Source organism: Camellia sinensis, chromosome 7 (genome assembly GCF_055761805.1).
Source record: "Camellia sinensis isolate YWXY chromosome 7, ASM5576180v1, whole genome shotgun sequence".
Classification (NCBI taxonomy): Eukaryota; Viridiplantae; Streptophyta; class Magnoliopsida; order Ericales; family Theaceae; genus Camellia; species Camellia sinensis.
Genome location: NC_138967.1, coordinates 196,334,884 through 196,362,881, shown reverse-complemented (window position 1 = coordinate 196,362,881; position 27,998 = coordinate 196,334,884). Strand labels below are relative to the sequence as shown.

Genomic DNA, 27,998 nt, shown 5'->3' with positions numbered 1-27,998 from the left:
TTTAAAATTTTAAACATTTTTTTTTTCACTTTTTTAGATGCACCTTACTTAGATATATCTAAAAAGTAAAAAATATTTTAAAAAATTAAAAAACACATAAAAATATTGAATTCTCGTATTTTTTTTATATATATTTTTGCTATTTAGTGAATTTTTAAAAAGTTTTTTTTAATTTTTTTTACTTTTTAAGTATATTTATGTTAGTTATGTCTAAAAAATAAAAATAAAAATAAAAATGCTGAATATATTAAAAAAATTCAGTAAAAATACGAAAAAATAAAAAAGTAAAATTTTTTTAAAATATTTTTTTTGAAAAACCTAACTAAGCAAACTTTCTCTTATAAACATTTCAAATCACATGTACGCTGCTGAGTCGTTGGATCTGAATTTAGACACGTGGCTTACGGAGGGAGATGCGAGATGAGATCTGGTGGAGGTCAAACTGGTACCAAACAGTATAAGTCGGATTAGAGGGTCGGCCCATATGGTCTCACTTTTGCTGCTAATCGGTACCGTGACATTCACGTCACTATCCCGGGGAGAGATCCCGGAAAACCTAAAGCAGAGGGGTTCGTATTTTCATGTGACATCTCATCAAATCGCAAAATCCAAATTGATATCTGTTAAGTTGTTATCTGTTTTCAAATCCACTCGATTCATTAATTGCTTTAAAATTCATATATATTTGTTGTTAGATCAGTCAATTCACTTCCATTTTAATTGCAGATTCTAAGCTACATTGTTCCATGTTTGGTTGAGGTCTTGTGACAGTCCTCTTACCACTCCTCATCTGGAAGCAGACTTGTTGTCTCTGATATTGGTACCCAAAATTCTAGTTTTTTTATTTTTTTTTTATTTTTTGGCATTTTGAATATCTATATTTATTGGGTTGCCGTTGTTTTAACTAATTTTTTTTTTTCTTCCCCTTGGTGGGTATATATATATGTTATGTAAGCACCTAATTGTTGTGGCATGTCTGTGTTTCTGATATTGGTACCAAAAACTCTAGTTTTTTAATTTGCATTTTCGATATTTGATATTGTTATCTAAGGCCCCATTCGTGAAGTTGGCTTTTTTAGTGGATTTTTTGCTTTTTTATGAGATGAAATAAGTTAATTTGTTTGGAAATGATTTTTTTAGTGGAATATATTGTTGTGAGGAAAAAAGTGATTGATTGATGCGTGCAATGTGATCTTTTGCTAATTGGGTTGAACTTTTGGCTTTTAGACTTTCTGGTTGGTTTTTTTAGTCGCACAAAGTGGATTACCGTTGTATATATGTGTTAAATTGTTGTAGAATATCTGGGTCTCTGATATTGGTACCAAAAAGTCTAGTTTATGCATTATTCACATCCATATGGGTTACCAATTTTTATCCCTTGGTGGGCATATATGTATGTTGTATATGCTTGTATAAGCACTAAATTGTTGTGGAATATCTGTTAGATGCAGGTGAGCTGGGAAATAGCGCCAAGGGAGGGTTCTCGCATTTATTAGATTCAAATGAAATGAAGGGTGTGAGCACTCCGTTGAGCACTGCCGTGATATTGCCTTCTCCAATTTTGCTATGGAGATTCAAGGTTCCATTTGCTATATTTAATATTCTTTTAAACTCACTTACCTAAAGTAGTATAAAAGCTATTAAAAAACTAAATATACTGGATCTCTTATTTGTAGTCCAACACTACTTTGCTTTTTTGTGTTAGCTTACTCTAAACTAAAAGCTGATAATTTGCAAGAAATTATCCCTCCTCTTGCTTCAGGAATAAACAGTTTGGCACAAAATCCACACCATCTTAGCCTATTATCTCTTTAATTTATCTCTAATCGGTGCTACTCTTTCCATTTCACGAATATATTCATTTTTGATTTTGTCTTTTCTAGTTTTTACCACACGTTCATCTTATGCATTCTCATCTCAGTTACACTCATTTCATTAATGTGTTGTTTATTAGTTGCCCAACATTGTGTCTCATAAAGCATCACTGACCTTATAACTATTCTATAAAAATTTACTTTGGTTCTATGGATCACATCATCTCTAACCTCTCCATCCTTATTAATAATCAACATAGTTAGAGAAAATATTCACTCTTTGTTACTTCCTAGTTTACAATCTTCTCTTCTCTATATATCTACTTCTATTGGATCCAATGGCACTTTGACTGGCGTGCCTGGAAATTGTATTGATAAATGGCCTTTAGAAACTCGATTTGTTGCAACTAGAGTTATTTTCTCCGCCTTACTAAAGTTACATTCCATATATTCAATTTTAGTTCTAGTAATTTCACATTCCATATATTTAGACATATTGAAATTTTGCGTTAATCATCTCGTGTTTGTTTTATATTCGAGCTTGCACCATTTTGAAATTATTCTTATCTGGGGCTTTATATACTATTTGATATTTTAACTTGAGTTTATATGCAGGTATTGTTGTTTTTCATCTGGGGTTTTGGTTGTTCCAAGGTTAGTTACAATTTTTTTTTCTTCATTTCTTATCAGAACTTTAGTCTTACAATTTGTGAGGCTTTTGGTTTTGCTTCTACTGTTATTATTATTATTCTGTGATTGGCTCCATATTCATAAGTTTTAGATTGGATGGGATTCTGTAATGAGAATGAGTGTGGACTTGCGGGATCTATTTCTATATGAGGCATTTTTGTATTATAATCCTCTTCTTCTTGTGGTTAGTGAATTCTATCTAATTTATTTATTTTCATGTTGAATTAGTTTTTGTTTTTTTTCTTTCCTTATATCAACACATTTTCTTTTTGCTATGGTGATGCAGACTATGATGGTTTGGCTTTGGGGAGTAAATTTATGGGTCTTTGCCTTGGCTAGTGTCCCTTATTCTAAGATTTTTGACCTTGATCAAAATCATCTTACTCACAGAGAAATATGGAAGGTACCTATATTTATAGCTAGGGAAATGACTTGCCAGTCATGCAATACTTATAACATATGAATACTCTCTCTCTCCCTCTCATATATGTATGTTCTTTCTTCTTCTTTTTTTGGGTGACTTTGTGTTAGTATGGCTATTAAACCAATTGTGAGGTCAATTTGGTAGTTCTTCACTATTTGAACTTATCTCCTATTATTTTCCTATTTCATATTTCACTTTCTGTGGTAAATTTGTTTCTTCATTCCTTATATTTTGAATTTTAACTTTGAGTTAATTGTTCACCTATCAGAATATTTATCTTTTGGTTTTATTTTTCCCTTTTCTATTTTACAAAGTTCTATTCTTTTGAGTTTGAACCATATTTAACCTCATTCCAGTGCTGGTTTTAGGATCTCTTGCTGCTTAGTTCAGATTTGTAAGAAAATTGTGTCTAGAATTTTGTTAAACCTCGAACTGCTTGATTTTCTCCTTAAAAACTTTCTACTTCCTCTTTGGAAAATGTCTTGAATGTCTCCAACATCTAGGCTCATCTTCCTTCTAATTTGCATCAAGGTTTTCTATGCCTCTAAATTTTGATTATCCCCCTTTTCGTAGCAGTGTTGTATCACTGCATGTTAAGTTAGACAAACTGTTGACAAGTAGTTGGACTCTTCTTCTAATTTCTTTTCTAATTAGCAAGATGCTATTTTTGAAACAACAGATTTTACCCCTTTTTTAACCCTTGCTCTGGATTTTTGCTTTGCAGAGCTGGTCTTATATGATAGTTTTATGATGGATTCAAATTTGTGACCTCCTTTCTCTGCTGAACCTTTAACCCTGTCCTTTTCTTTTCATTGTGAAGTACATTTCTTTCTTTTATTCTTATGGCTATAAAAAGGAAAAACTTTATATCTATGTACATATTGTTCCTTCTTCTTCCCCATCAACAGATGAGGTCAGTTTCGGGAAAATTATAATATTTTGTTTCTATGAAGTGCTTTATATAATTTTTCTTTGCCTAAAAGTTTTTCTGTGATATGTATATGCTGCCAGGCTTCTTCATAGATTTCGTTTGATATTGCAGTGTGCCACCTGGATGACAATTGTTGTCCCAACTAGCATGACAGCATATCTCTATCTTTATTCTCATGGAGAAGTTTTATTGGCTGCATTCCAACCAGTGTAATAGATGCCTCCTCTTCCCATTAATTGCTGTGAATGGTTATGCTCATTGAAATTCAATTTTTGAACTTTGTTATCTGTTTTGTTTGACTGTAACTACATTAATTGCAGTACATTTTTCTAATTTGCATTATGAGATTGTTTTGAGTTTTATTTCTAATATTTACCAGATCTGCTTACATGTTTTGGTCAGCACTACAGGCAAAAAACAATGCTATGACTCGCTCACCTAATCAATACGTGTCACGACCCGAATCCGCCCCTATGGGTTAAGGCCATAACCGGCCAGTAATCACGAGATTACCTACGGCGTCAAACCAATAAAACAAAACTCATCAGAGTAAAGGGGCCAATCGGAAGCAAATTTAAAACTTTGTCTATAGAGCTGTGCTTATATGCACACCATAACATTCCAAACATTTATGTGTTAATAACTCACATCAAAATATTTACTAACATAGAACACTGTACATACAGGGTCCCACAAGTTTAAGTCAGTCGAACCCAAGACTTATATACAAAAGTAGTCCAATGCTTTCGCCAACATAACAAAACTATGAACAAAGGACAAAGGCGAAGACAGTCTCGTGCGTGAGACGTTTGGGCTGACTCCTCAAAACTTGGACTGTTTCTCACAATTTCACCGAGGCTGGTTCTGGACGTCCCTTGGCTCACCTACATGTACATGAATGAGCGTGAGCGAAAACCGAGTGAATAATATTGAATAAGGAAGATACATAAGCAATCTTTGAAACAGTTACAGCAGACGGCCTTTGGCCCAATCACTTGTATCAATCGGCCTTCGGCCCAATCATTTATGTCAATCGGCCTTCGGCCCGATCATTGATGTTAATCGGCCTTCGGCCCGATCATTTATGTCAATCGGCCTTCGGCCCGATCATTCATATCAATCGGCCTTCGGCCCAATCATTCATGTCAATCGTTGTCCACCATTCAAATTAATAAACTTACAAAACTTACATAGAAGTAAACAATTGGACAATAGCATATCTCAAATATCTTGTTAAGACATTACTCACAGTGATCGGTTGGTTGGTTTGCTCTGGAGCTCGACCCTACACATTCCATGAACACAAAAGGGTCACAAACAATTCAATCCGTTCCAAATTCACATTTTCCTCTTTAGGCTTCATTCTTATCTCTTTAACTTAATTACAATGCTCAATGCATGCCTAAGAGTACTTGGAAGTGAAAGAGAACAGAAAATGAAACACAGAATGTCTTTTCAAAATTTCAGAAAACAGGGTCCCCACTCGAGCGTGGACTTCCCCGCTCGAGCGGACCCATGAGGTCTGCAAAAGTACTGGTTACATCAATTTCACGCTCGAGCGCGAACTCGGCCGCTCGAGCTGAAGATCTGTCTACATAGCTCCCCGCTCACGCTCGAGCGGAAGCCATGTCTGCAAAATATGCTGGGAGCTCGTCACGCTCGAGCGGCGGTTTCCCCGCTCGAGCGGACATCAAGAATTCTGGGTTTTCCAGAATTTGTTCTTGAGCTCAATTCGACCTCCAAAGGTTCCAAACTCATAATTTTTGGCTCAAACTTCATATATACATATACTAACATGGTACAAACACCAAATTACAACACAATAGAGCTCAATTTCACAAATTAATCACATGCATGTCCCAATCTACACCAACTTCACTTTCAACATAACAATTTCATACATTCAAGCTCATACCTCTTATGAATGGTACATGCATGTGAGATATGGCTTCCATTTCAACTCAAATTGTACAAATGGTGGTCACAAGCATGGATTCTAGCCACAATTTTACATGGATCATATTTTTCATGCTTAATTATGCAAATTCATGGTTATTATGCACATGCATGCATTCCATGACTTCAAATACAACAAAATCAACCCAATTTCCTTATGATCAAACTAACTCGTGTTCTTGACCATTAATCAAACTTGAATTCACAATTTACAAACAAAAATCCAAGAGTCAATGGTTGGTTACTCACCTAGGAGCCTTGATTCTCACAATTGTGGCCAAGTCTTGCACCTAGCCTTCCCAATTCACAAATTATAAGCCAAAGCACACCAAGATGCCTCATTTCCCTCTCAAGGTCGCCTCTCTCTCTTTTCTAAGACACAAATTCTGATTTTTGAGCTCAAGCGAGTGAATTGGGTGTAGTGCCTTTCCTTACATACGTCCCACTAATTCCAATTTATTAATATAAAACAATTGGGCACTTAATTCATTAATTTAATCTGATTAATTTGATCCAAATCAATTTCTAATTAAACTTCACCGTAGGCTCTAAAAATTACGCCAATCACATTGGCGCAATCAATTTCGGGTTCTATGGCCGATAAGGCCTTCAATTTAATTTCCAAAGCAGATAGTCAAACAGAGATTCCTACGGTGAACAGATAGAAATTCAAAACCACATAATTTTCACATAATGGCACACAAAATCACATTAAACATATAATCATATTCATATTAAGGACCAATTAGCCCAAAATGGAACAGGGTTATCACAATATGTCATCCATGTTCATCAATTGACCAACTTTCTTTTTGTTACTCTTGTTCCTTGCCTTTGCTTCTTGTCATGTTATGTTTGTTTGAGAACATGGTGAATATTTTAGTTTATAGAAGTGAGAACCTCAGTGAGAAATTTTGGTTGCATTGTACATTTGGATAGGATGTGAATGTGTAGTGTTGTTGTTTTGGTCCACTAGATGGATTAAATCATCCTAGTAATTCCCACCATCAGTTTTGGTATGCTTACTGGTACATAGTAAGATGGCAATGTTTGAATCGTCCCCACCCCTACTAACTTCAAAAAAAAGAAAGAAAAAGGAAAGAGAGCTTAATGGTATTTAATTATGAAAATTTTATTGGTTTTTGGTGTTTATGTTTATGTTTTTATGCATGCGAACAATTTCAAAACCCTATATATTTTTATATTTCTGCAAAAGTTACTGTTGGCTAATATATTGTGGAAAATTTGTTGGATGATCCATGCAGGCGTTGTTTTGTAATAATAATGGTTACGAATTCCACAAAAAATTGGATTAATTTAGTATTATGGTGAGTTTGCACGATAATAATTTCCTATTGAAAAATATTCAAATGGATACTCAATGGCTATATGTTGCCGCATAAGGTAAAGATTGGACTAAGCAAGCCCTTCGTATGAAAAATGCACCAAAGTCTAGGTCTAAAGTTTGCTGACTGCATCCAGCAGCCTGTATTGGTTGGACTAATTCTGTGCAAATGGCCTTTTATAAATTATAGTGAGGATATTATTAAATGTCTGCAATTTTCAATAGTCCAATATAATCATGTTTATAACTTTCTCTAGGTATGAAATATATCACATTAAACACAACACAGATTGTTATTTTATGGGTAAATTTTTGCTGGTATTATTAATTATCCAACTCTTGTAGGGAGAGGAGAAATCTATTGATCATTTAAGGACGGGGTAGTGGGTTTCTATCAGCATTTATTTCGGCCTCAAGAGGGGGTTTGGCGGCCGGGCCTGGAAGGTGTTCAGTTTGCTACGATTCTGGGCGAGGATTGGGAGAGTTTGGAGCGAGCTTTTACTGAGGAGGAGGTGTTTGGAGCTTTGCGGGCGATGAGTGGGGATAAAGCCCCAGGTTCGGATGGTTTCACTATGGCTTTCTTCCAGCATTGTTGGAGCGTGGTTAAGGGTGATATCATGGCAACTTTGGCGGATTTCCTGGTGTCAGGGCATTTTGAGAAAAGTTTCAATGCAACCTTTTTGGCTTTGATTCCGAAGAAAGGAGGGGCTGGTGATATTTGGGATTTTAGGCCTATAAGTTTGTTGGGGAGTGTGTATAAGTTATTGGCTAAAGTGTTGGCAAATCGTTTACGAGGCGTTTTATCGACTGTGGTGTCAGAGTCTCAGAATGCGTTTGTTGGGAGGAGACAGATTTTAGATGCAGTTCTGGTTGCCAATGAGTGTGTGGATTCTCGGATTCGCCAAGGGCGCCCTGGTTTGATTGGCAAATTGGATATTGAGAAGGCGTATGATAATGTTAACTTGGAGTTCCTCTTGTATGTACTGGATCATATGGGCTTCGGAGCGACTTGGTGTCAGTGGATCAAGTTCTGTATCTCGCCTATGCGGATGTCGGTGTTGATTAATGGGACTCCGGCGGGATTCTCTCAAACTCATCGAGGCCTTTGGCAGGGGGATCCTTTGTCTCCCCTACTATTTATCTTAGTGATGGAGGCATTGAGTCGATTGTTGGATAAAGGTGTGCACAAAGGCTTCTTGGAAGGTTTTGTTGTGGGGTCACTGGCGGGGGTTCCTTTGGGGGTTTCGCATTTGTTATATGCGGATGACGCCTTGATCTTCTGTGGTGAGGAAGCTGGGCAGGTTGGTTATTTGCGATGTGTTTTGCTTTGTTTTGAGGTGGTTTCGGGCCTTTGTGTTAACTTGCGGAAGTCGGAGCTCATTCTAGTGGGGGCGGTTGCTAGGTTACCTGTTATGGCTGCAGTTTTGGGGTGTAAGGTCTCGGTTTGGCCAGTGTCCTATTTGGGTTTGCCTTTAGGGGCTTCTTTTAAGGCCGAGAGGGTGTGGGATGGAGTAGTGGAACGGGTCCAACGTCGGTTGGCAGGTTGGAAGTGCCAATATCTTTCAAAAGGTGGCCGTTTGACTTTGCTCAAGAGTGTGTTGAGTAGTATCCCCACTTATTTCATGTCGGTCCATGTTATTCTAGTGTCAGTGGCACATCGGTTAGAAAAGCTTAAGAGGAATTTTTTGTGGGGGACTGGTGGTGATGATTTAAAGTATCATTTGGTTGATTGGGGTCAGGTTTGTCAACCCAAGCGAGTTGGAGGGCTGGGGGTACGTCGGTTGGTGACTTTTAACCGAGCTTTGTTAGGGAAGTGGCTTTGGCGTTTTGCTTTGGAGCCTTACAGATTGTGGCGGCAGGTGGTGGCGTCTAAATATGGGCTAGGTAGAGGGGGTTGGGTTTCTGGGTCTGTGACCTGTACTTATGGGTGTGGGTTATGGAAAGGAATTTGGTTGGGCAGGGTAGAGTTTTGGAAATGGATAGGGTTTAAGGTGGGGGAGGGGAGTAGGGTGCGGTTTTAGAAAAACTTGTGGTGTGGGGAGTTGGTGTTGGAGACCCGTTTCCCGTTGATTTTTAATATTGCATTAGATCAAGATGCATTAGTGGCTTCCTATTTGAATGGTGGGGGCGTAGTAGTTTGGGATATTCAGTTACGGCAACAGGTTCATGATTGGGAAGTCGCTCAATTGGTGGAGTTGTGGGGTTTTTTATATGGTCTGGGAACGGTCGGGGTGGGCCCGATGTGTTGGTATGGACTAGGTTGGGGGCAAAGGGGCGGTTCACAGTAGCCTCATTTTATCAGGGTTTGATGGGAGATGCTGGTTGGGTCTTCCCCGGGAAAAGTGTTTGGGTTTCGGGGGTTCCGACTAAGGTTGCCTTTTTTATGTGGACGGTAGCTTTAGGTCGGAATCTTACTTTGGATAATTTGATGCGGCGGGGGCATATCCTTGTGAATCGGTGTTATATGTGTTGCGCGGATGCGGAGCCAATGAATCATTTGTTTCTTCATTGCTCGGTGGCTTCGCATTTGTGGGGCTTCGTTTGTTCACTTTTTGGCCTTGCTTGGGTTTAGCCACAAGGGGTGTTTGATTTCCTTTGGGCTTGGCGGGGCGTTCGTCTTGGCCGGCGGCGGCGCCAAGCTTGGTTATTGGCTCCGTTCTGCTTGATGTGGTTGCTTTGGTTGGAACGGAATCGTCGTACCTTCTTAGCGGTTTCTCATAGTGTTTCTTGGTTACAAAGTCGTCTTTTTATAGTTTTGTATAGTTGGTTGGAAGGGAGGGTTGATTCGGATTTATTTGTATTTTTAGATTTTCTAGATAAGGTGATTGGTTAGTTCTGGTTTTTCTTAGTCTTTTTCTGGGTGGTTTTTCTTGTATTGGTTGCATCGTCTTGATGCTTTTTTAATAAATTTGCTTATTTATCAAAAAAAAAATCTTGCATTGTCCTATGGCTATGCCATTTTGGAATAAGGTGTTTTAGCTAGATGGACTTGGCGGCTCTGAGATCTTGTCTTCAGATGTTCTTGACTAAGACTACAGGGGCTTTGGATCTAATATAAAGATTCGTGTTCTTTGGAGATGTGTACGTTGTATTTTACTTTGGGTTCTTTGGTTAAAAACAAACATAAATGTTTTTTAGGACAATTTGAGGGATATGGGACAAAATTGTCTATTTGGCTTCTTATTGGGCTTCGTCTTTTTCTTTTTTAAGGGGATTCCTTTTTTTCTTATTTCTAGAGATTGGTGTTGTGAGGACCCATCCCACGTTGCTTGGTGATGAGTTTGTGAAGTGCTATATATGTGGGATCTTGAACCTTCTTAGTACAAGGCTTTTTCCAAAGGAAACTTGAAAAGAACAAAGCCGTGCACTAGCCATGTGGACATGCTTGTATGGGTACATACGTTGTGCGTGGCGAGCAAAGCAGACAATATTATACTAGACATGGTTACAGAAATGATATCAAAACTTGCACCAAATGAGGGGCGGGTCCCACACAAGGATATGTGGTCCTAGGGAGGTGGATTGTGAGGACCCATCTCACATCGCTTGGTGATGGGTTGTGAAGTGCTATATTTGTGGGATCTTGAACCTTCTTAGTACAAGGCCTTTTCCCAAGTAAACTTGGGAATAACAAAGCCATACGCAGCCATGTGGACGTGCGTGTATGGGTGCGCATGTTGTTTGTGGCGGACAAAGCGGACAATATTGTATTAGGTGCCGTCGGGTCGTTATAGGTGTACTATATGCGACTTGTCCTTTTCCTTTACCCTTTCTTTTATTAATAAATTGTTATGTTGCTATTTGGAAAAAAAGAAGAAGTTATTTGGGTCCATTGGCAGGATGGCGTTCCACAATGGAACTGACACTTCTGAAGTGGAATCCTGCAAAAAAGAAAGGGGGGAGGTGGCAAGGTGGTTTCCTTTGTTTATTATCGCATGCAATGACTGATGAAATAATGTATTGGTACTTCTATTCCCTAATTTTGTTAGGTTAGATAGTGTTTGTGTTGGTTTTGCATTCTTTAAGACCATTGTATACATATTGGTAATGGTCATTGTATGCTCTCACTCAGACACATCGGGAAAAAAGTTCATGTATCTAGACTTGCATGTTTAGAAGTGTTGACCCAATCTTTGTGATATCTAGTATATGAGATTTGTTCTAAGTGTTACTTTCGATCTACTGTAGGTGCTCCTGTATGCCGCTGTTGCAACGGTTCTATTATTTCCATTTGATATTTTTTATTTGTCATCTCGGTACTTCTTATTGAGGACTCTCTGGCGGATAGTGTTCCCATTACAGGTTGGTGTGTAATTTTCAGTACTTTCAAATACACTGTTCTTGATGATCCTCAAATTAAATTTATTATGTTCTGATGATGTTTGTTCTGTATCTTGGAAAACTGAAAGTAATTGATATTTGAGATGTAAAATTTACCAATCAGTTAATAGAGCTCCCTGGAAGACAAGTTTAAATATTTTGCTTTTTCATGGTCCCAAGAATCTGAAATGGGTCTGCTTTTTACTTCCTCTTAAACTTGGTTGGAGAAGGTTTCTTGACTTTTATTTTATGGGTGTGGTTAAATAGTGGACCCCCCCCCCCCCCCCCCATCTCTCTGAAAATTGTGATTAATATGGTTTGATTGCTAAATTTTTTTGAAGTTGATACTTTGTCATTGCATTAGCTTGGACTTTTTATTCCAGTGGTATTTCTTTTCAATTCAATTCTGATGAATATTGCTTAAACTACTTATTGACCGTAGATAACATGCACCCACAATCGAAGGTGTTAAGCAAGTAGCTGGTAAAGTCTCTTGGAAGTGGTATCAAAGACCTAGAATCAGATCTTGCGTCATAATGGTTAGGGCAGTGTTATGGGAAGGGGGGGGGGGGGGAGGGCTTCACCACATTGTGTAGTCTATCTTTGTTGGAACACCCCCCCCCCCCAAAAAAAAAAAATAAATAAAATTACCGTCACTCCTGATAGCATGTACACATGCTTGCACACACAAAAACTTGCAAACAAGGTATCATTTGTTAACTATGATTGGCAACACCCTTGTGAGACTTTATTATAAACTCCTCAATGATGCCACTCTAGGATACCATGGTAGAGCTATTAGCATGCTTTGCAATTAGGTTGTCTTTTATTGACTTGGCTAAAAAGAGATAGTGTAAGAATTTATGTATTATTGATTGATGAATTGATTGATATTTGTAATTGTTTATTTATTGAATGTTACAATGATTCCTATATATAGAAGAGTAGGTGGTAGATGGAGTAGGTAAAGTGGAGGTGGTAGGTGGAGTAGGTGAAGTGGAGGTGGTAGTGGTGTAGTGGGTTTAGTGGAGTAGGTGAGGTGGTAGTGGTGTAGTGGGTTAGGTTTAGTGGGTGAAGTAGGTGATAGGTTTTAACAGCCCCCCGCAAACTCAAGGGGGATAGGAACTAACCAACTTGAGTTTGGAGAGAGTAACAAAAACATAAAAATAAAAGAGGATAGGTGACACTGTATGGTCGTGTCAGACCATTGGTGAAGACACTGGATGGTGGTGTCATAACGTTGTAGAGGACACTGTATGGGGGTGTCATAACGTTGTAGAGGACACTGTATGGTGGTGTCATAACGGTGTAGAAGACAGTTTATGGGGTCATGTCGGACCGTTGGAGAAGACAGTTTATGGGGTCATGGCGGACCGTTGTAGCAGACAATGTTGTGACAGTTGTTGTGACAGTTTACGGAGTCTTGCTGGACCCTTGTAGAAACTAACCGGAATCAATGTCGGGACAGTTTATGGAGTCTTGTCGGACCCATGAAGGAGCTAACCGGAATCAATGTCGGGACAGTTTACAGAGTCTTGTCGGACCCTTGTAGAAACTAACCGGAATCTATGTCGGGACAGTTTACAGAGTCTTGTCGGACCCTTGTAGAAACTAACCGGAATCAATGTCGGGACAGTTTACAGAGTCTTGTCGGACCCCTAAAAAGTCGCACCCTCAAAAGGTGTGCCCAATTTTTCAAAATGCGTGCCATCAAAAGGCGAGCCCAAGTCATAAAAAGATGTGCCGGACATGATGGCGAGGCACGTGAGCGCCTTGGCTTGCACGCCCGTTTTGTCGTCTGTCGGCAAGTGGCGCGCGATGCGCGGATCGGCCCTGGCTATTTAAACCAAGGTTGAGGCGGAGGCTGTGCATACCAGTCTGAAACCTCTGAAACCAACCCTTCTCTGAAAAAACTCTGCCTCTTCGGAGAGAGAAACTTTGGAACACTTTGTAGCCCAGAAAAATGGCCTCTTCGTCTCAGAGTCTGCTCACTCTCTTTCCCGACCTCAACGAGTCAACAAGAGAGATAACTGGTGCGGTGGCACTGGAACCTCAACCAAGCGCCCCGGAGTTTGCTCCGTTGAACTTTCCGATGCGGTCTGTGGAGCAAAGAATGGCAGTGCAGTCGGATGTGGAGGCCAATCAGTATACTTTGAAGTCATGTGTGGAAACCATGACGGCGGTCACAAACTTGTCGAACCGGCTGCAGAGTAGGACAAATGAGGTGTAAAAATTTATGTATTATTGATTGATATTTATTGATATATTACAATGATTCATGATTCCTATATATAGAAGAGGGTGAGTGTGTAGTAGGTAAGGAGTAGGTGAAGTGGAGGTGGTAGTGGTGTAGTGGGTTAGGTTTAGTGGAGTAGGTGAGGTGGTAGTGGTGTAGTGGGTTAGGTTTAGTGGAGTAGGTTTAAGTGGGTGAAGTAGGTGATAGGTTTTAACAGCCCCCCGCAAACTCAAGGGGGATAGGTACTAACCAACTTGAGTTTGGAGAGAGTAACAAAACAAGAAAATACAGAAAAATAAAAGAGGATAAGAGACACTGTATGGTCGTGTCAGACCATTGGTGAAGACACTGGATGGTGGTGTCATAACGTTGTAGAGGACACTGTATGGGGGTGTCATAACCATGTAGAGGACACTGTATGGTGGTGTCATAACGGTGTAGAGGACACTGGATGGCGGTGTCAGACCGATGTAGAAGACAGTTTATGGGGTCATGTCGGACCGTTGTAGCAGACAGTTTACGGGGTCATGTCGGACCGTTGTAGCAGACACTGTGTGGTCATGTCAGACCGTTGTAGAAGACAGTTTATGGGGTCATGTCGGACCGTTGTAGCAGGACAGTTTACTGGGTCTTGCTGGACCCTTGTAGAAACTAACCGAAATCAATGTCGGGACAGTTTACAGAGTCTTGTCGGACCCATGAAGGAGCTAACCGGAATCAATGTCGGGACAGTTTACAGAGTCTTGTCGGACCCTTGAAGAAGCTAACCGGAATCAATGTCGGGACAGTTTACAGAGTCTTGTCGGACCCATGAAGGAGCTAACCGGAATCAATGTCGGGACAGTTTACAGAGTCTTGTCGGACCCTTAAAAAATACACTGTATGATGGTGTATATAGGCTGCCCAAATATATATATATATATATATGGATATATATAGTGAGCCCTCAAAAGGCGCGCCCTCAAAAGGCGCGCCCACTTCATCAAAAGGCGTGCCCGACAGAAAGCGTCGAGCCATCAAAAGGTGAGCCGGAGTCGCGGCGAGGCACGTGAGCGACAGAGTGGCGTGTCGGCCGCGTCGTCAGTGTCGATATAAACCAATGCGGAGGCTGTGCTTGAGGCAGAAGCGAAGACAAAAAAACCTGGGAAAAAACTTCTGAAAAACTCTTCATTTTCTGAGAGAGATATTCGTTTTTCTGAGAGATTGCCTCTAAGAGCTGCAAATCTTGAAACACTCCCCTTCCGAACATTATCAGTCTGAAATTGCTATTTCGCTGAAACACTCAGCAACCCAAAAAACATGGCCTCTTCTTCCCGTTCAGCTACCCAGAATATGGCCTCTTCATCCCGTGGTCTACTCACTCTCTTTCCCGACCTCAACGAGTCAACAAGAGAGATAACTGGTGCGGAGGCCGGTGAACCTCAACCAAACACCTCTGGTTTTGCTCCGTTGAACTTTCCGATGCGGTCGGTGGAGCAAAGAATGGCAGTGCAGTCGGATGTGGAGGCCAATCAGTATACATTGAAGTCATGTGTGGAAACCATGACTGCGGTTACAAATTTGTCGAACCGGCTGCAGAGTAGGACAAATGAGGTGCAGCAGTTAAACGCCCAACTGGCTCTGCTCCAACGCATGTATAAGGATGCGCGAGCAGAGTTAAGTGTGCTAAAGGCGGAAAATAAGGAGCTGAAGCGGAAGGCCACCGTGATGTTCCGATTTGGAGGTCCACCGTATGCTGTAGTGGAGGAGCAGGGAGGAGGCAACTTGCTTGGTGGTCTAGGAAGCACGGAGGCAACACCGGCAAGGACCACCCAGGACGGAGGCAAGAAGAAAAGACCGGCGGCTGAGTAGAGAAGAAAAATCCCACTGTGGGTGTGGTAGTTTTGTTTTTGTTTGTGTGGGTTTTTTTTTTTTTTTTTTTTTTTTTGATGTAAAAGTGTGATCGGGGTTGATCCCCTGATATGAATAAAATGACAAGGTTGTGGAATATTGTTGGTGTTATTTTGTGGTGTTGTTTTGTTTAATAAGAAAAATAAAATAAAAGAAAATAATGGATAAAGAAAATAGAGAAAAATATTTGTGGATGGGTGATAAGAAAAACAGCAGTGTGATTTTTTTTTTTTTTTTTTTTTGGTGGAATATAAAATAAATAATAATAAGAGAATGGAAAACGGGTGATGCTTACTAACAAGGGATAGGGAAAATATATTATAATAAAATATATATATATATATATATATTAAAATAAAAGAAAATGGTGAAAGAACGTGGATGAAATAAATTAAGAGAAATGAGAGATATGATTAAAGTGGGTTTGAAAGTGGGAAAAGATGAGAGAGAGGGAGATAGAGTGGGTGCATGATGATGATGTTGGGTCCATGGAGAGAGAGAGAGAGGGATGTCCAAGAAGCTTGTGCTTTTGATAGTTACACATTACCCAAGCTGTATGTGAAGATGCATGTTACTGTCTTACACTTCTGCAGGCTTGGTATTCTTTGTGGGGCACTTGCAACACGTGACATTGAAAATTGTATTCGAAAATGATGACATCTCCAACATGAAACGTCTTGGAAGCAGCCCAGGCCTTGTAATCAATATTCCCAATGATGGTTCAACCAGCGGAGTCCCCAACCTTGTACACTGCTGCCATTGAAACCTTCAAGCCAACAAACATGGCTACCAACAACAGAACCACAGCTCTACACCCCACACCCAAATCCATGGCTAAGAGAGAGAGAGCAAATCGGGAAAAAAAAAATAGCAGTGACGAGCAGAAAAGCAGCGCCAGAAACGCCAACGACGACGACGAGTAAGAGTACAACCACGGATATGTGAGAGGCGAGGTGAACGGCGATAGAGGCTAGACGATGATGCGGGTGCCGCCGCCGACATAGCGGAGGAGGGGTGTAAGAAAATGTTGAAGAAGTCAAGGTATGTGTAGAAAATAAGCGGAATAGGTTGAGGTCCGGCGGGCGGCCAAGGCGAGGTTGCCACCCGCCGGTGAAGCGAGAAATACTAAGGTCTTAACCTTGCTCTGATACCATGTAAAAGTTTATGTATTATTGATTGATGAATTGTCTTGATGTAGTGTATATTACAATTACAAGGATTCCTATTATATAGGAGTGTGTTTGGGAGTAGGTGGAGAGAAGGTGGTAGTGGTGTAGTGGGTTAGGTTTAGTGGAGTAGGTGAGGTGGTAATGGTGTAGTGGGTTAGGTTTAGTGGAGTAGGTTTAAGTGGGTGAAGTAGGTGATAGGTTTTAACATGAGGTGCAGCATTTAAACGCCCAACTGGCTCTGCTCCAACGCATGTATAAGGATGCGCGAGCAGAGATAAGTGTGCTGAAAGCAGAAAATAAGGAGCTGAAGCGGAAGGCCACCGTGATGTTCCGATTTGGAGGGCCGCCATATGCTGCAGTGGAGGAGCAGGGAGTAAATGTGCTCGGTGGCGTGGGAAATCCGGAGGCAACACCGGCAAGGGCCGTCCAGGACGGAGGCAAGAAGAAGAGACCGGCGGCAGAGTAGAGAAGGGAAAAGAAAATCCCACTGTGGGTGTGGTTGTGTTTGTTTGTTTGTTGTTTTTGTTGTGTTGTTGTTGTTGTTGTTTTTTTTTTTTTTTTTTTTTTTGTGTAAAATTGTGAAGTAAAATTGTGATCGGGGTTGATCCCGTCATAACAAAAATGATAAGTTTGTGGAATGAAAACTGAGATGGTTGTTTTTTTTTTTTTTTTTTTTTTTGTTTTTTTATCAATGTTTCATTATTATACAAAAGAGAGAAAAAAATAAAATAAAATAAAAGTAGGGATAGAAAAAATATATTATAAAAATATATATATATTAAAGAAAGTGAGGGATGTGGGCGGTGGATGAAAACATGTGAGAGGCATTGTGTTTAAATAAAAAAAAAGAAAGGAAAAGAAGGGGACAAAAGTTGGTGGATAGTTGGATGAAGAGAAAGAAATAAAAGAAGAAAAGGAAAATGGGTTTGAAAAATTAGAGAGAGATGCTCAGGAGGTGTTGTGTAAAGCGTGAATTGAAAGATGAAATAAAATAATAAAAAGAAAGGTGGGTGGTGTGGGTCAGCAGCACAATGGACCATGTCATTGAAATTATTACTGAAGGTGCATGTATCACCATATCCATGACAAAAACACAAAGCCCCTTTAATTCGAACACCTGGTTTTGGCAACCAGCTTTTGCAGAAAATTTCCAAACCTTTTGAATTCCTCTCATACCACTCATCTTCTCTGATCCCAGAAGGAGCCATCTTAAACAAGCAATGATCGAGCTGTTGTTGAGCATCCTTGAAAGCCGATCGAACGCGCCTTCGAGCGGGAGCGAAGTCCAAGTTCTGAGATGCGATCGCATTCATCTCGTCGCTCACTCCTTCGATCACTGTCCTTTTCTTCGCCGAGATCGTCAGCCGAGCCGGCCGGAGAACAATGGTCGGTGTCTCAGATTTCCGGCGTAGAAGAGGGAGTTCCGGTGATCGGAATAATGTGGACGAGGTCAGACAAAGTTCCATGGGGCAGAGGATGCTGTAAGGCACGGGTCTAATGGGCTGCGTGGCACGGGCGGCGTTCTCGAGCTAAAGGACTCAGTTGGAGTTGTTATTTCCCATTTGCAATCTTCAGCCTCTCAACTTCTTGCTTTAGTGCTTCGTTTAGAGCTGTGTGTTTGGTGTAGGTGACCAAGATGGATGATGGTGATGATGCTCTGATCTTGAAGGTGACCAAGATGGCAGCGGAACCAAGGTATGTGTAGAAAATTTTAGCGGACTAGGTTAAGGTCCGGCGGGCAGCCAACGCGAAGTTGCCGCCCGCCGGTGAAGAAAAAATATTAGGTTCTAAACCTGCTCTGATACCATGTAAGAATTTATGTATTATTGATTGATGAATTGATTGATATTTGTAATTGTTTATTTATTGAATGTTACAATGATTCCTATATATAGAAGAGTAGGTGGTAGATGGAGTAGGTAAAGTGGAGGTGGTAGGTGGAGTAGGTGAAGTGGAGGTGGTAGTGGTGTAGTGGGTTTAGTGGAGTAGGTGAGGTGGTAGTGATGTAGTGGGTTAGGTTTAGTGGGTGAAGTAGGTGATAGGTTTTAACAGATAGGCAGTTGTTAATCCAAAAAAACTCTCATGACATGCTAATGATCCTATTGGGCCCTTGGTGAAATAAAGTTACTGTTTGTTATCAGTGATTTGTATTTTGGGATTAATTTGGTTATTTTCACTTTTTACCCGAGCTTGATGTTACTTTGGTGGTTACAGGCAATATCATTTGCTGATTTTTTCTTGGCTGATATTTTAACCTCTATGGCAAAGGTATGCATCCCATGGTCTATGTCATTGTTATCTAAGTCTCTACTAATTGCTTATAGCGACCTCATACTCACAATTCTTAGCATTACAGAAATGGATGGCAATGTTGTACGAGCATTTTGTCACATTCTCGTGGTGAACGGGATTATTCTAGTACCTAAGAACCAAAGGAACTGATTAATGAATCCAGTGTTTCTCTCCTAAGGGCTGAGGTCGTAAGACTGAAAATCTTGATCAGTTGATGGCTCATGTGGTTAAACCGTTTTGGTTTTGTACTGTTTTGCTAGGAATGAGACTCTAAAACATATCTGATATGGGAATCTGGTACACAGTACCTTCTGGACTTGTGAAAGATCCTAAATATCTCTGATTGTTAGCAACGTCTTTAAGATGCATTGCACAAAAGGGTTGTCTCTCTTTATGAATTCTTCTAGAGTATATTACTTTGAAGCAAGGTTTCAAAAAGCTGTTGTGGTGGTGCGGTTGCAGTTGCGGGGTGTAAAGGCCGTAGCGTAATGGTTCCGGTAGCCGTGAATTTTTTTATTTTTCACACAATTTGAAAAAATTTACCTGATACGCATATTTTTTTTTTTAGAATCACATTTATTGGGGTTCAAAATAGATTTTGATCAATTTTTGTTAGTTTTTAAGTATGATCCAATATATTTCATTTTTTTAAATCACTATAAAAGGAGTTTTTTACATTTTATTTTAATAGTTAATAACTTTATATGTCATAAATGCATATTGTACCTCTTATTTTTATTTATTTTTTAAGAATAATTGATTTTAAATGTTTACAAAATTATTTTTGACCAATACCTAAACTAACTAAATAAAAAATATTTGCAATTATTAAATGAAATGATTATAAAAATAAAAATTGAGGCATGAATAAAAAATTATTTTTGAACTACTAAATATTGTAGAATGTGTATAATATATATTTTGTAAGTTTTTTTTTAAGTTGTTCAGAATATTGTAAATGTGTGTAACGGTGTGTAACGGGCCGTTATGTAATATTAAAACGGCCGTTACATGTGTGAATTTCTGTCACACTGCAAAAGCGGGTGTAACGGGTAGTGCCTACCACCGCAACCGTTACATAACACGGCTTTTTGAAACCTTGCTTTGAAGACATGAAGTCATATGGTTCCCTTCCATTAGAATTCAGCCATCTATATAGTTGAGTTGGCAGCCCAAATTGGTTACTGTCTGTGGCTTACAATAGATCCAACATCAAAGGCTTGTGTGATTTTGGATTTTTCACAATCTTATTTAGTCCAATTTATGAATTTCACTCTTGATGGACCTCAGTGGTCTATTCCTTCACCTTTCTTGATACCCCACGAGGCACCGCACTTCCCCTTGTAGAAGTCTCTCCAGTTAAGGTCTGGAAAATAGTAATAAAATGATCCTGCATGATTTTTGTATTCATTTCAAATGTCAAATTATTATTTTTCTTACTTTTCCTTGGCATGCTTGTAACTTTCAGTTTAAATGCAGGTATTTTCAGATTTGGAGCGTTCAGTCTGTAGAATGGTCCATCAACAGGTCAGTATATCTTTGTTGATCCTAGGCCTTGTTAATAATTTGTGATTTACTCCAATTAGGATTAACATTTGGATTGTGTCAAGTTCTCCTTTTTATGCCAGCCATGCCTGACTGATTGTTTGTTTCTTCATTTGTGTTCTCGGTTGAGTTACGTGTAACTACAGCTTTATAGACAGTGGAATGGTGAACTAGGACACACATAGCCAAGCCTCAATAACTGAGATAATGCTTAAGTATATAGTCATTGTTTGGTGCGACTTATTTTGTTGGGGGGGGGGGGGGGGGGGGGGTTGTTCTTTGTTTTTTTACCTTTTATTTTGGAAGTCTGTGACGGAAGTTTGGTGCAGCTTCTTCTCACAATTTATGACATGAGGCAAAAATGACTTAAATAAGCTTGCTATTGGGAAGCTGGAGAGATATACTTAGTTGCTGTCTGATAGAAGAGTTGATGTTGAGCTCATCATTGGTGCACGAGAGGATTTTGTTCTTCTATGTTTTGGTTTATTTTAGGAGGTTATAGCCTTTTGGAATATGCCTAGTTGGGCCTTCATTATACTTCATGTGTACATGTGTTTTGCTTCTCTTTGGTAGTAGTATAACCTTAACCCAAAAAACAAAAAAAGATTGGTCCTATTGTTTAGTAGGATGTTTGAAGATCAGTTTTAGAAATATTTTCTTAAAACATTTTAAGGATTTTGCAAATCTTACAAATAGGTCTTCTTGGGTAAATAAATGAGATTGCAGACCGAAAATGGACCCTCACTCTCCTCTTTTTCTTTCTTTTTCTGACAAAGAGTTTGTAAAGCTGCTCTGAATTTAGCCTGGCAATTTTTCTTCTCCTCATTCTTCTTTCTTTTGTGATGTTGATGCAGAAACTTGGAAGGCCATTTTATCAAATCCACCTCAGAAATCTCTTCTTCATAGTTCTAAAACCCTCTCTCTCTCTCTCTCTCTAGTTTAATTATCTCATCATTTCAAAAGTTACGAACGGTAGTGGCTTTCTGGTGGTTACATCAATTTCAGATGTTTCAGAGTTGAGAGTTCTTTGATTGGCCATATTTCCTCACACCCATGAAACTATGTGGTCCGGTGGATTCCTTAACTTGTATATTCAAATTAAATTGCAGTGGATGTGGTCTTCGGATTCTGGAGACTATGGGATCTCAGGGAATTTGAAGTTTGTACACGCTTTTGTTTTTGCTAAGTAGTTTGGGAGTGGTAATACCATGAGAAGTGCATAACCTTGGTCCCCTAGAGCCTGTAGACTATGGGATGTCAGGGAATCTAAAGTTTGGACACACTTTTGTCTTTGCTAAAGTTACGAACTGGTAATACCATGAGAAGTACAGAACCTTGGTCCTCTAGAGTCTTGGTTTTTGGAACCTGTGAGGCGACTCAGCCATTGTGATCCTCTAATGGTGGCAAATTCTATTTCCACACATTTAATTAGCCCAGTGCACATCTTCTCTCAGTATACACACTTATTAATTTGATTGTTAATTAATTTTCTCAATCCACACACTAAAAGTTATAATTATACCCTTTACTCATAATCATTGTACACACACCACTCAATCCTCCTTTCCACACACTTGTTGAGTGACCTTGTTTCCAGATTTGTAGACACACACCACTCAATCCTCCTTTCCACCACTCAATGCTTTGGTTGGATACTTCATTGATAAAAGATTCTCTTTCCATTATGTGAAAACTTGGGCGGAGAAACTTTGGGGAAATTTGCTTGAGGACGTTGTCTCCATTGACAATGGTTTTTTTATTTTTAAAGTAAAAAGCGAAGAGGCTATGGACACAATCTTGGAAGATGGCCCCTATTATGTTGGGGCTAGATTGATTGTTATTAAAAAAAGGCAACCTGGACTAAAACTAACAAAGTGTGAATTTTCAAGTGTGCCATTGTGGGTGAAGTTGTACAATGTTCCTTTGGAACTTTGGAGTGAAGAGGGTTTGGGTTACATAACTAGCATCTTGGGAACTCCTCTTTATTTGGATGAGCCAACTTTCAAGAGAAGCAGACTTACATTTGCGAGAATTTGTATTGAAGTGCCAGCAAATAAAGAGATCCCTAAGTCTTTCAAAATAAATCTTGGTTATGGTGACCCATATGAGATTCAAGTTAAGGTACCATGGAAGCCCCAAAGGTGTGATGGTTGTAAGACTTTTGGCCATACCACTAATTTGTGCCCTCAAAAGCCAAAGTCTTTGAACCCTCCCTCCTTCAAACATGAGTGGAGAGTCAAGGACACTAAAACACAAATTCCGACTAAATGAGAAGTGGTGAAGAAAAAGGGGAGAGATGGTGGGCAAGGTTCAACGCCATTGATCAACAAAGAGAGAGAGACGCAGTCTTTTATCCCCTCAACATCTAATGCCTTTGATGTCCTTGGTGATATGGACGAGTTAGGAAATGGAGATTCAAGTCAAGAGTTGAGAAATAGAGGGAGTCCATCTCCAAGTGATCCTAGTTATGGGGAGACTTCAAAAGAGGATAACAGAAGAAAACTTAAAGCGAAACTTCATGACTTGAAGAATGCCAGAAGGAAATTCTGAATCCTTGTTTTGTTGGGAATGTTGTGCTTGTTTTCTATAAGCTCAGTTTGTTTTTTGATGGAGTAGTTATTTGTTTATTTTTGTGCTCCCATCAAAAGCTGTGTGTTGAACTTCATTGTATATTTTTCTTTTTTGGTTATAATATGACTTACTTATCCAAAAAAAAAAAAAAGAAAAAAAAAAAAGAAGTGAAATGAAGACAAAATCCTCTATTGAAGACTCTATTGAACCTCCATTAAAAACGCCATTGAAAACCTTCCAAAATATTGTTGAAGATGAGGCATCTTTTCATTTTGTTATTGCATTTACCATTTTCAGATCTCTGTGCACTCCATTGCCATAAAACCCTCGTTTTTTTTTATAAAAAAAATTAATTTTTTTTATTGTTTTTTTTATTATTTTTTTATGTTTTTCGATTTGGGGATTTCGGCACTGGTATTTTGAAATTATACATTTAATTCGAAACTTAACTTCTAAATAAAAATGATTAGTTGGACAAATTTGTTCTGGAAAAAAATAAAAAAAAAAACTTTCGGCTGATGATGTCCGATTATAATGAAATAATTCAACAGTTGATGTCCGAATATAATAAAATAATTCGGTACTGGTTGTCCCACTGAAAACCGCGAAAGGGGAAAAAAAAGTTTTGCACGAAAAAACGAACATTTTCATCACTAATAAAGTATAAACCTAGATATTAAAGTAATATGAGAGTTGTTATGAGAGTATTGCTTTGCAAGCTACAGAGGAGTATAGAGTGTGTAGCAAGTAAAGTGACAACAATGGAAAAATTAGGGTTTAGTTCTTTTTTACGCAAAATGTGTACATTGAGATTTTTTTTATTTTTAAAAAATATGTACAGAAAATATTTCCATATAATATTATGGGTGTTAGTAGATGTCCATTGTGGTCATTTTAGTTTAGGGTGTGATTGCCATTAAAATAATATTTCATTGTGTGCACTGAAATAATTAGGTTTGTGGAAATAGAATTTCCCTCTAATGGTGGTGAATTGTCTTGGAGTCTATCTTCATCTCACTTTGAAAATTTATGAATTGGATGTACAATTTGTCTTCTAATGGTTACCAGTGGTATGGAAATCAGAATCAGGTATTTTGGTTGAGGCACAAAAATGGTAGAACTATCTATTGGTAACTCATGTCCCTGGGTCGGTGGTCTTCTTTAATGTTGACATTGCTAATGAATCCTAAGACATATTCTTTCTCATAATTCTAGATATTAAAAAATGCAATTGTATTGTCTGACCTTTCTGTAAATGGATCGATCCAATGCATTGCTTTTCTGTTGTTGAGAGATTGTTCCTAAACACGTGCAGGTTGCCACTATTGCTTGGTTCGAGGCTGATTCTGTTTGTGGCAGCCACTCTGTTGCAATCCCTGTAGTTCTTGTTTTGCCTTATCTCTTCCGTTTTTTCCAGTGTCTTCGACAATACAAGGATACTGGGGAGAAAACCACCCTTTTGAATGGTAATAAGTTATAGTCTCGTGTTGCCAAATTTGCGTAGCAGTGAAACTTGTTGATTGGATTGACTACTTATATCTCTTATATTGTTGGGAACCAATTCCGTGCATTGACTTTCTACTGTTTTGAAATGTGGAATTCCTTTCCTTTGATTGATTATTTGCTGTTATGGCTCTTCATTATGTAATTATGGTTACATAAAGGCCAACACTAATTTTTTTGTTTTTTGTTTTTTGTTTTTTTATAAAGATATCAGAATACAGAAGGCTTTGTTGCATTTTCTCTGTTCTATAGTAACTTTATTTCCTTATGGTTTCAGCTTTAAAATATTCGACCGCAATACCGGTGATTTTTGTTTCAGCCCTTAAATATCATGCCTTGCCTGATAGGTGGATGAACATTTATCGGCCTTTGTGGCTTTTTTCGAGTGTTTTGAACTCTCTGTACTCTTTCTACTGGGATGTGACCCGAGATTGGGACTTGAGGTATGTTCGACCGTCCTTTTACCCACTTAGGAATGTTAAATGAATGACATAGTTGTCATCTTAATGCATTTCACTAATTAACACACTATTGAGATAAAACCTAATTACTGAGAATTCTTTTACATGTTTGCATGTGTGCACTTGTGCTCATGTTTTAACACTTACTAATTTCTTTATTTTTAATAGTGTTTCTAAACAGGTAAATTAGTAGTGTATTCAGATATCATTAAATGCAATCACAGTGATTAGGGGAAAATTTTTTGTTCAAAAGTAGTTGTCATACTAGATTAGTTTGGAAAATGAATTGGGTTATTTTAGAGTTGTAGAAAAATGTCAATGCAGCTTTATTATTCTTAACCTTTTGAATTTTTGATGCTTGTAAGATGTCGACCCTGAAACGTGTACATTCAAATCAAACCATATTTAGCCCTGGCACAGATTTCTCATCAAGCACTTAATCCTAATTTTCTCCTCTTATGCCAGTGGCTTCACTAGGATTTTCAAGTTCAGCAAGCCACATATCTGCTCGCACCTGTTACATGGGCAGACATGGGTAAGGATGTATTTTATATGTTTTACATTTGTCTTTGTTTACGAGATTAATCTTTCTAGTTGAACCAGGAACCCATCCCCCTCGCATGTTTGGTTCAACCTTTGTACTGAGGCATGGGATTTCCCTAGTTGTTAACCATTGGTCGTTGAGGCGTGTATTCTCAAGTCTTTAAGAGGTTTATCGAAAAGATAACTAGGAATACGTAGTTGCTAAGTAATTTATATTTATCTTATTATTAATCAATGATTTATTATATAGCTATGGATTTGGATATATTGTCCAAATTAACTTGGTCTATAAATCTTTTACATTAAAATTCAAAAAATTCTTTGAATTGGTATGAATTTGTAAAAGATGCTATTTTTTCAGTCAGTATATAGCCTATTTCAGATGGGAACTATTTCTAGGTATTAAATAATAAATATTCTATGCTTGGGTATGTGCAGGTTTATTTTTGGGTAATAGGAAGCAATTTGGTCCTGCGATGCACGTGGACATACAAGCTCTCCGCCCATCTCCGCCATAATTACCTTACTGTATTTGCCATCACCGCGTTGGAGATGCTCCGTCGCTTTCAGTGGGTTTTCTTTCGCGTAGAAAACGAGTGGAATAAAATGAACGCCAAAACAAGCGTTCCGCTTCCGTTGAGTGATTTGTTGAATGAGGAAGATAAATTACTTAAATCCAACGACCATGATGTATAGAATAGACCGAAAGAGAGTATTGCCATGCCACGTTTGCAGCAGCAACATTTTATTCTTCTTCTCCATACATTGGTAGAAGGGTTAATACCCATTTTGAATTGCAATCATTCATTTATAAGAATGTTACTTTTAAGCTTTTTTTGTTGTTCATCATGGTAGTATAAGTTAATTGATGATTACAATATCAAAATATGTTATGTAAGTCCATTTTAATTGTTCTGATGATGCTACTTTGAAAGTGTCTTCTTCAGTAGGTGGTTTTGTTTGCTTTGCTTCTCCCTTTCTTTTCTCTTGATAGTACCACTGAGTTAAAGCCCCCCTTTGTTGATTTCTTTTTCTTTCCCCCCTATAGGATTGGATAGAGGAATGATTTGTAGAAGGAAAAGAAAAGAAAAGGAATGGAAAATGTTACAAAAATTTAGCTTTTATTTCATTCACTTTTTCCTTCATCTTTTTCTTTTATTTCAGCAATTTATTCTTCAAATTTTTGATCCAAGCCTAACTTAGTTGTACATAGCACACATCAAATTTCATATAGTTTTCTACAGTAATTTTAACAGGGCAATATAAGTTTGGGCAGCCAGAAATTAAATTTCTCTTGGGATTTTATTTAATTTTTATTTTTTAATAAGTCTCATATTATCAAGAATGTTTGCCAAGTTTTAGAATTTTTTGCTTTGTTAATAGCATCATCATTTCTGTCTAAAAAATTACGGCATTGTTTGGTTTGTTTTTCATAAAATTTTTTGAGAAAAATTCTCTACAAACAAATTTTCAAGAGTAATTAAGCTAAACAAATTTTTCCAAAAAAAAATTTAAAATTTTGTTTGGTTACCTACTTTTCAAAATCACTCTCACTTTCATACACATCAAATCAATCACTTTTTTTAAAACTCTTTCCCAAAATAATTTTCCAAAACTATTTTTGAAAAAGATAAACCAAACAAATTTTTGTACTTTTTATCTCAAAAACTACTCTACAAACACAAACCAAACACACCCTACAATTCTATATAAGCTCTAGCAATTAGTAAAGGGCTATTTAGTAACGTTTTTGTTTTCAGTTTATATTTACAAAAATTTTAAAAATTATCATAAAAACTTGTTTGATAATTTTTTTTAGGTTTATAAATGGTTGTCTCAATTTGCAAATTTGAAAAAAAAGTGTAAACCAAAAAAATGAGTTTACAGTTTTTAAACAGAAAGTGGAAGCCTAAAAACGCGGAGCTACAGTACACACAGACCATGGTTCGAATTTGCGGAGGAGCATTTTTCAAATTTCCAACAACGGTAACATATATGTTATCTCTAACTCGACTCATCTTTTCCTTCACTTTGTTGTTCAAAGAATCCAAAAGAGAGAGAAAGGGAGAGGGGTATCGTCCATCAAGGCCGGAGAAGTCACAATTGAGGCTGGAGGAAAAGGATCAGGGTTGGATTGAGATTGGAGGAGGAGGATCGACACTGGAGGAGTCACGATCGACGCCATATAGCTCTCTTTCTCTCTCTCTCTCTATATCTGTTTAACAACTCTTGAATCTTCTTACAACTTCCAACAAAGTGGATATTCTTCATCAAGGAAATTGAACCCTTACTCTCTTGGAGTTCTCTC

General features: G+C 38.3%; 1 protein-coding gene across 8 annotated transcripts; it reads left to right on the top strand.

The window, feature by feature from the left end:
• The first annotated feature begins 18 nt into the window (after positions 1 to 18).
• LOC114263385 (uncharacterized) lies at positions 19 to 26,616 on the top strand. Of its 8 annotated transcripts, none has more exons than XM_082880327.1 (14): positions 19 to 622; positions 727 to 820; positions 1,452 to 1,579; positions 2,430 to 2,468; positions 2,596 to 2,688; positions 2,791 to 2,907; positions 3,971 to 4,066; positions 11,349 to 11,462; positions 18,990 to 19,043; positions 20,547 to 20,594; positions 24,499 to 24,649; positions 24,964 to 25,129; positions 25,613 to 25,682; positions 26,129 to 26,616. In XM_082880327.1, exons 3-14 carry the CDS (start codon positions 1,508 to 1,510, stop codon positions 26,384 to 26,386), a joined length of 1,278 nt encoding a protein of 425 aa, XP_082736453.1. In that variant the 5' UTR covers positions 19 to 622; positions 727 to 820; positions 1,452 to 1,507; the 3' UTR covers positions 26,387 to 26,616. The 8 variants fall into 8 exon arrangements, with proteins under 8 accessions (XP_082736453.1, XP_082736459.1, XP_082736451.1 ...); XM_082880325.1 differs by having other exon boundaries at positions 341 to 622; positions 1,446 to 1,579; XM_082880328.1 differs by having other exon boundaries at positions 368 to 569.
• Positions 26,617 to 27,998: the final 1,382 nt, after the last annotated feature.

What these genes read in the sequence shown, in the direction of transcription:
- LOC114263385 (XM_082880327.1), top strand. Translation starts at nt 1,508, where the DNA reads ATGAAGGGTGTGAGCACTCCGTTGAGCACTGCCGTGATATTGCCTTCT. An exon ending in ATAATCCTCTTCTTCTTGTG is followed by an intron (nt 2,689 to 2,790) that starts GTTAGTGAATTC and finishes ATGGTGATGCAG; the next exon opens with ACTATGATGGTTTGGCTTTG. An exon ending in TATTGGCTGCATTCCAACCA is followed by an intron (nt 4,067 to 11,348) that starts GTGTAATAGATG and finishes GATCTACTGTAG; the next exon opens with GTGCTCCTGTATGCCGCTGT.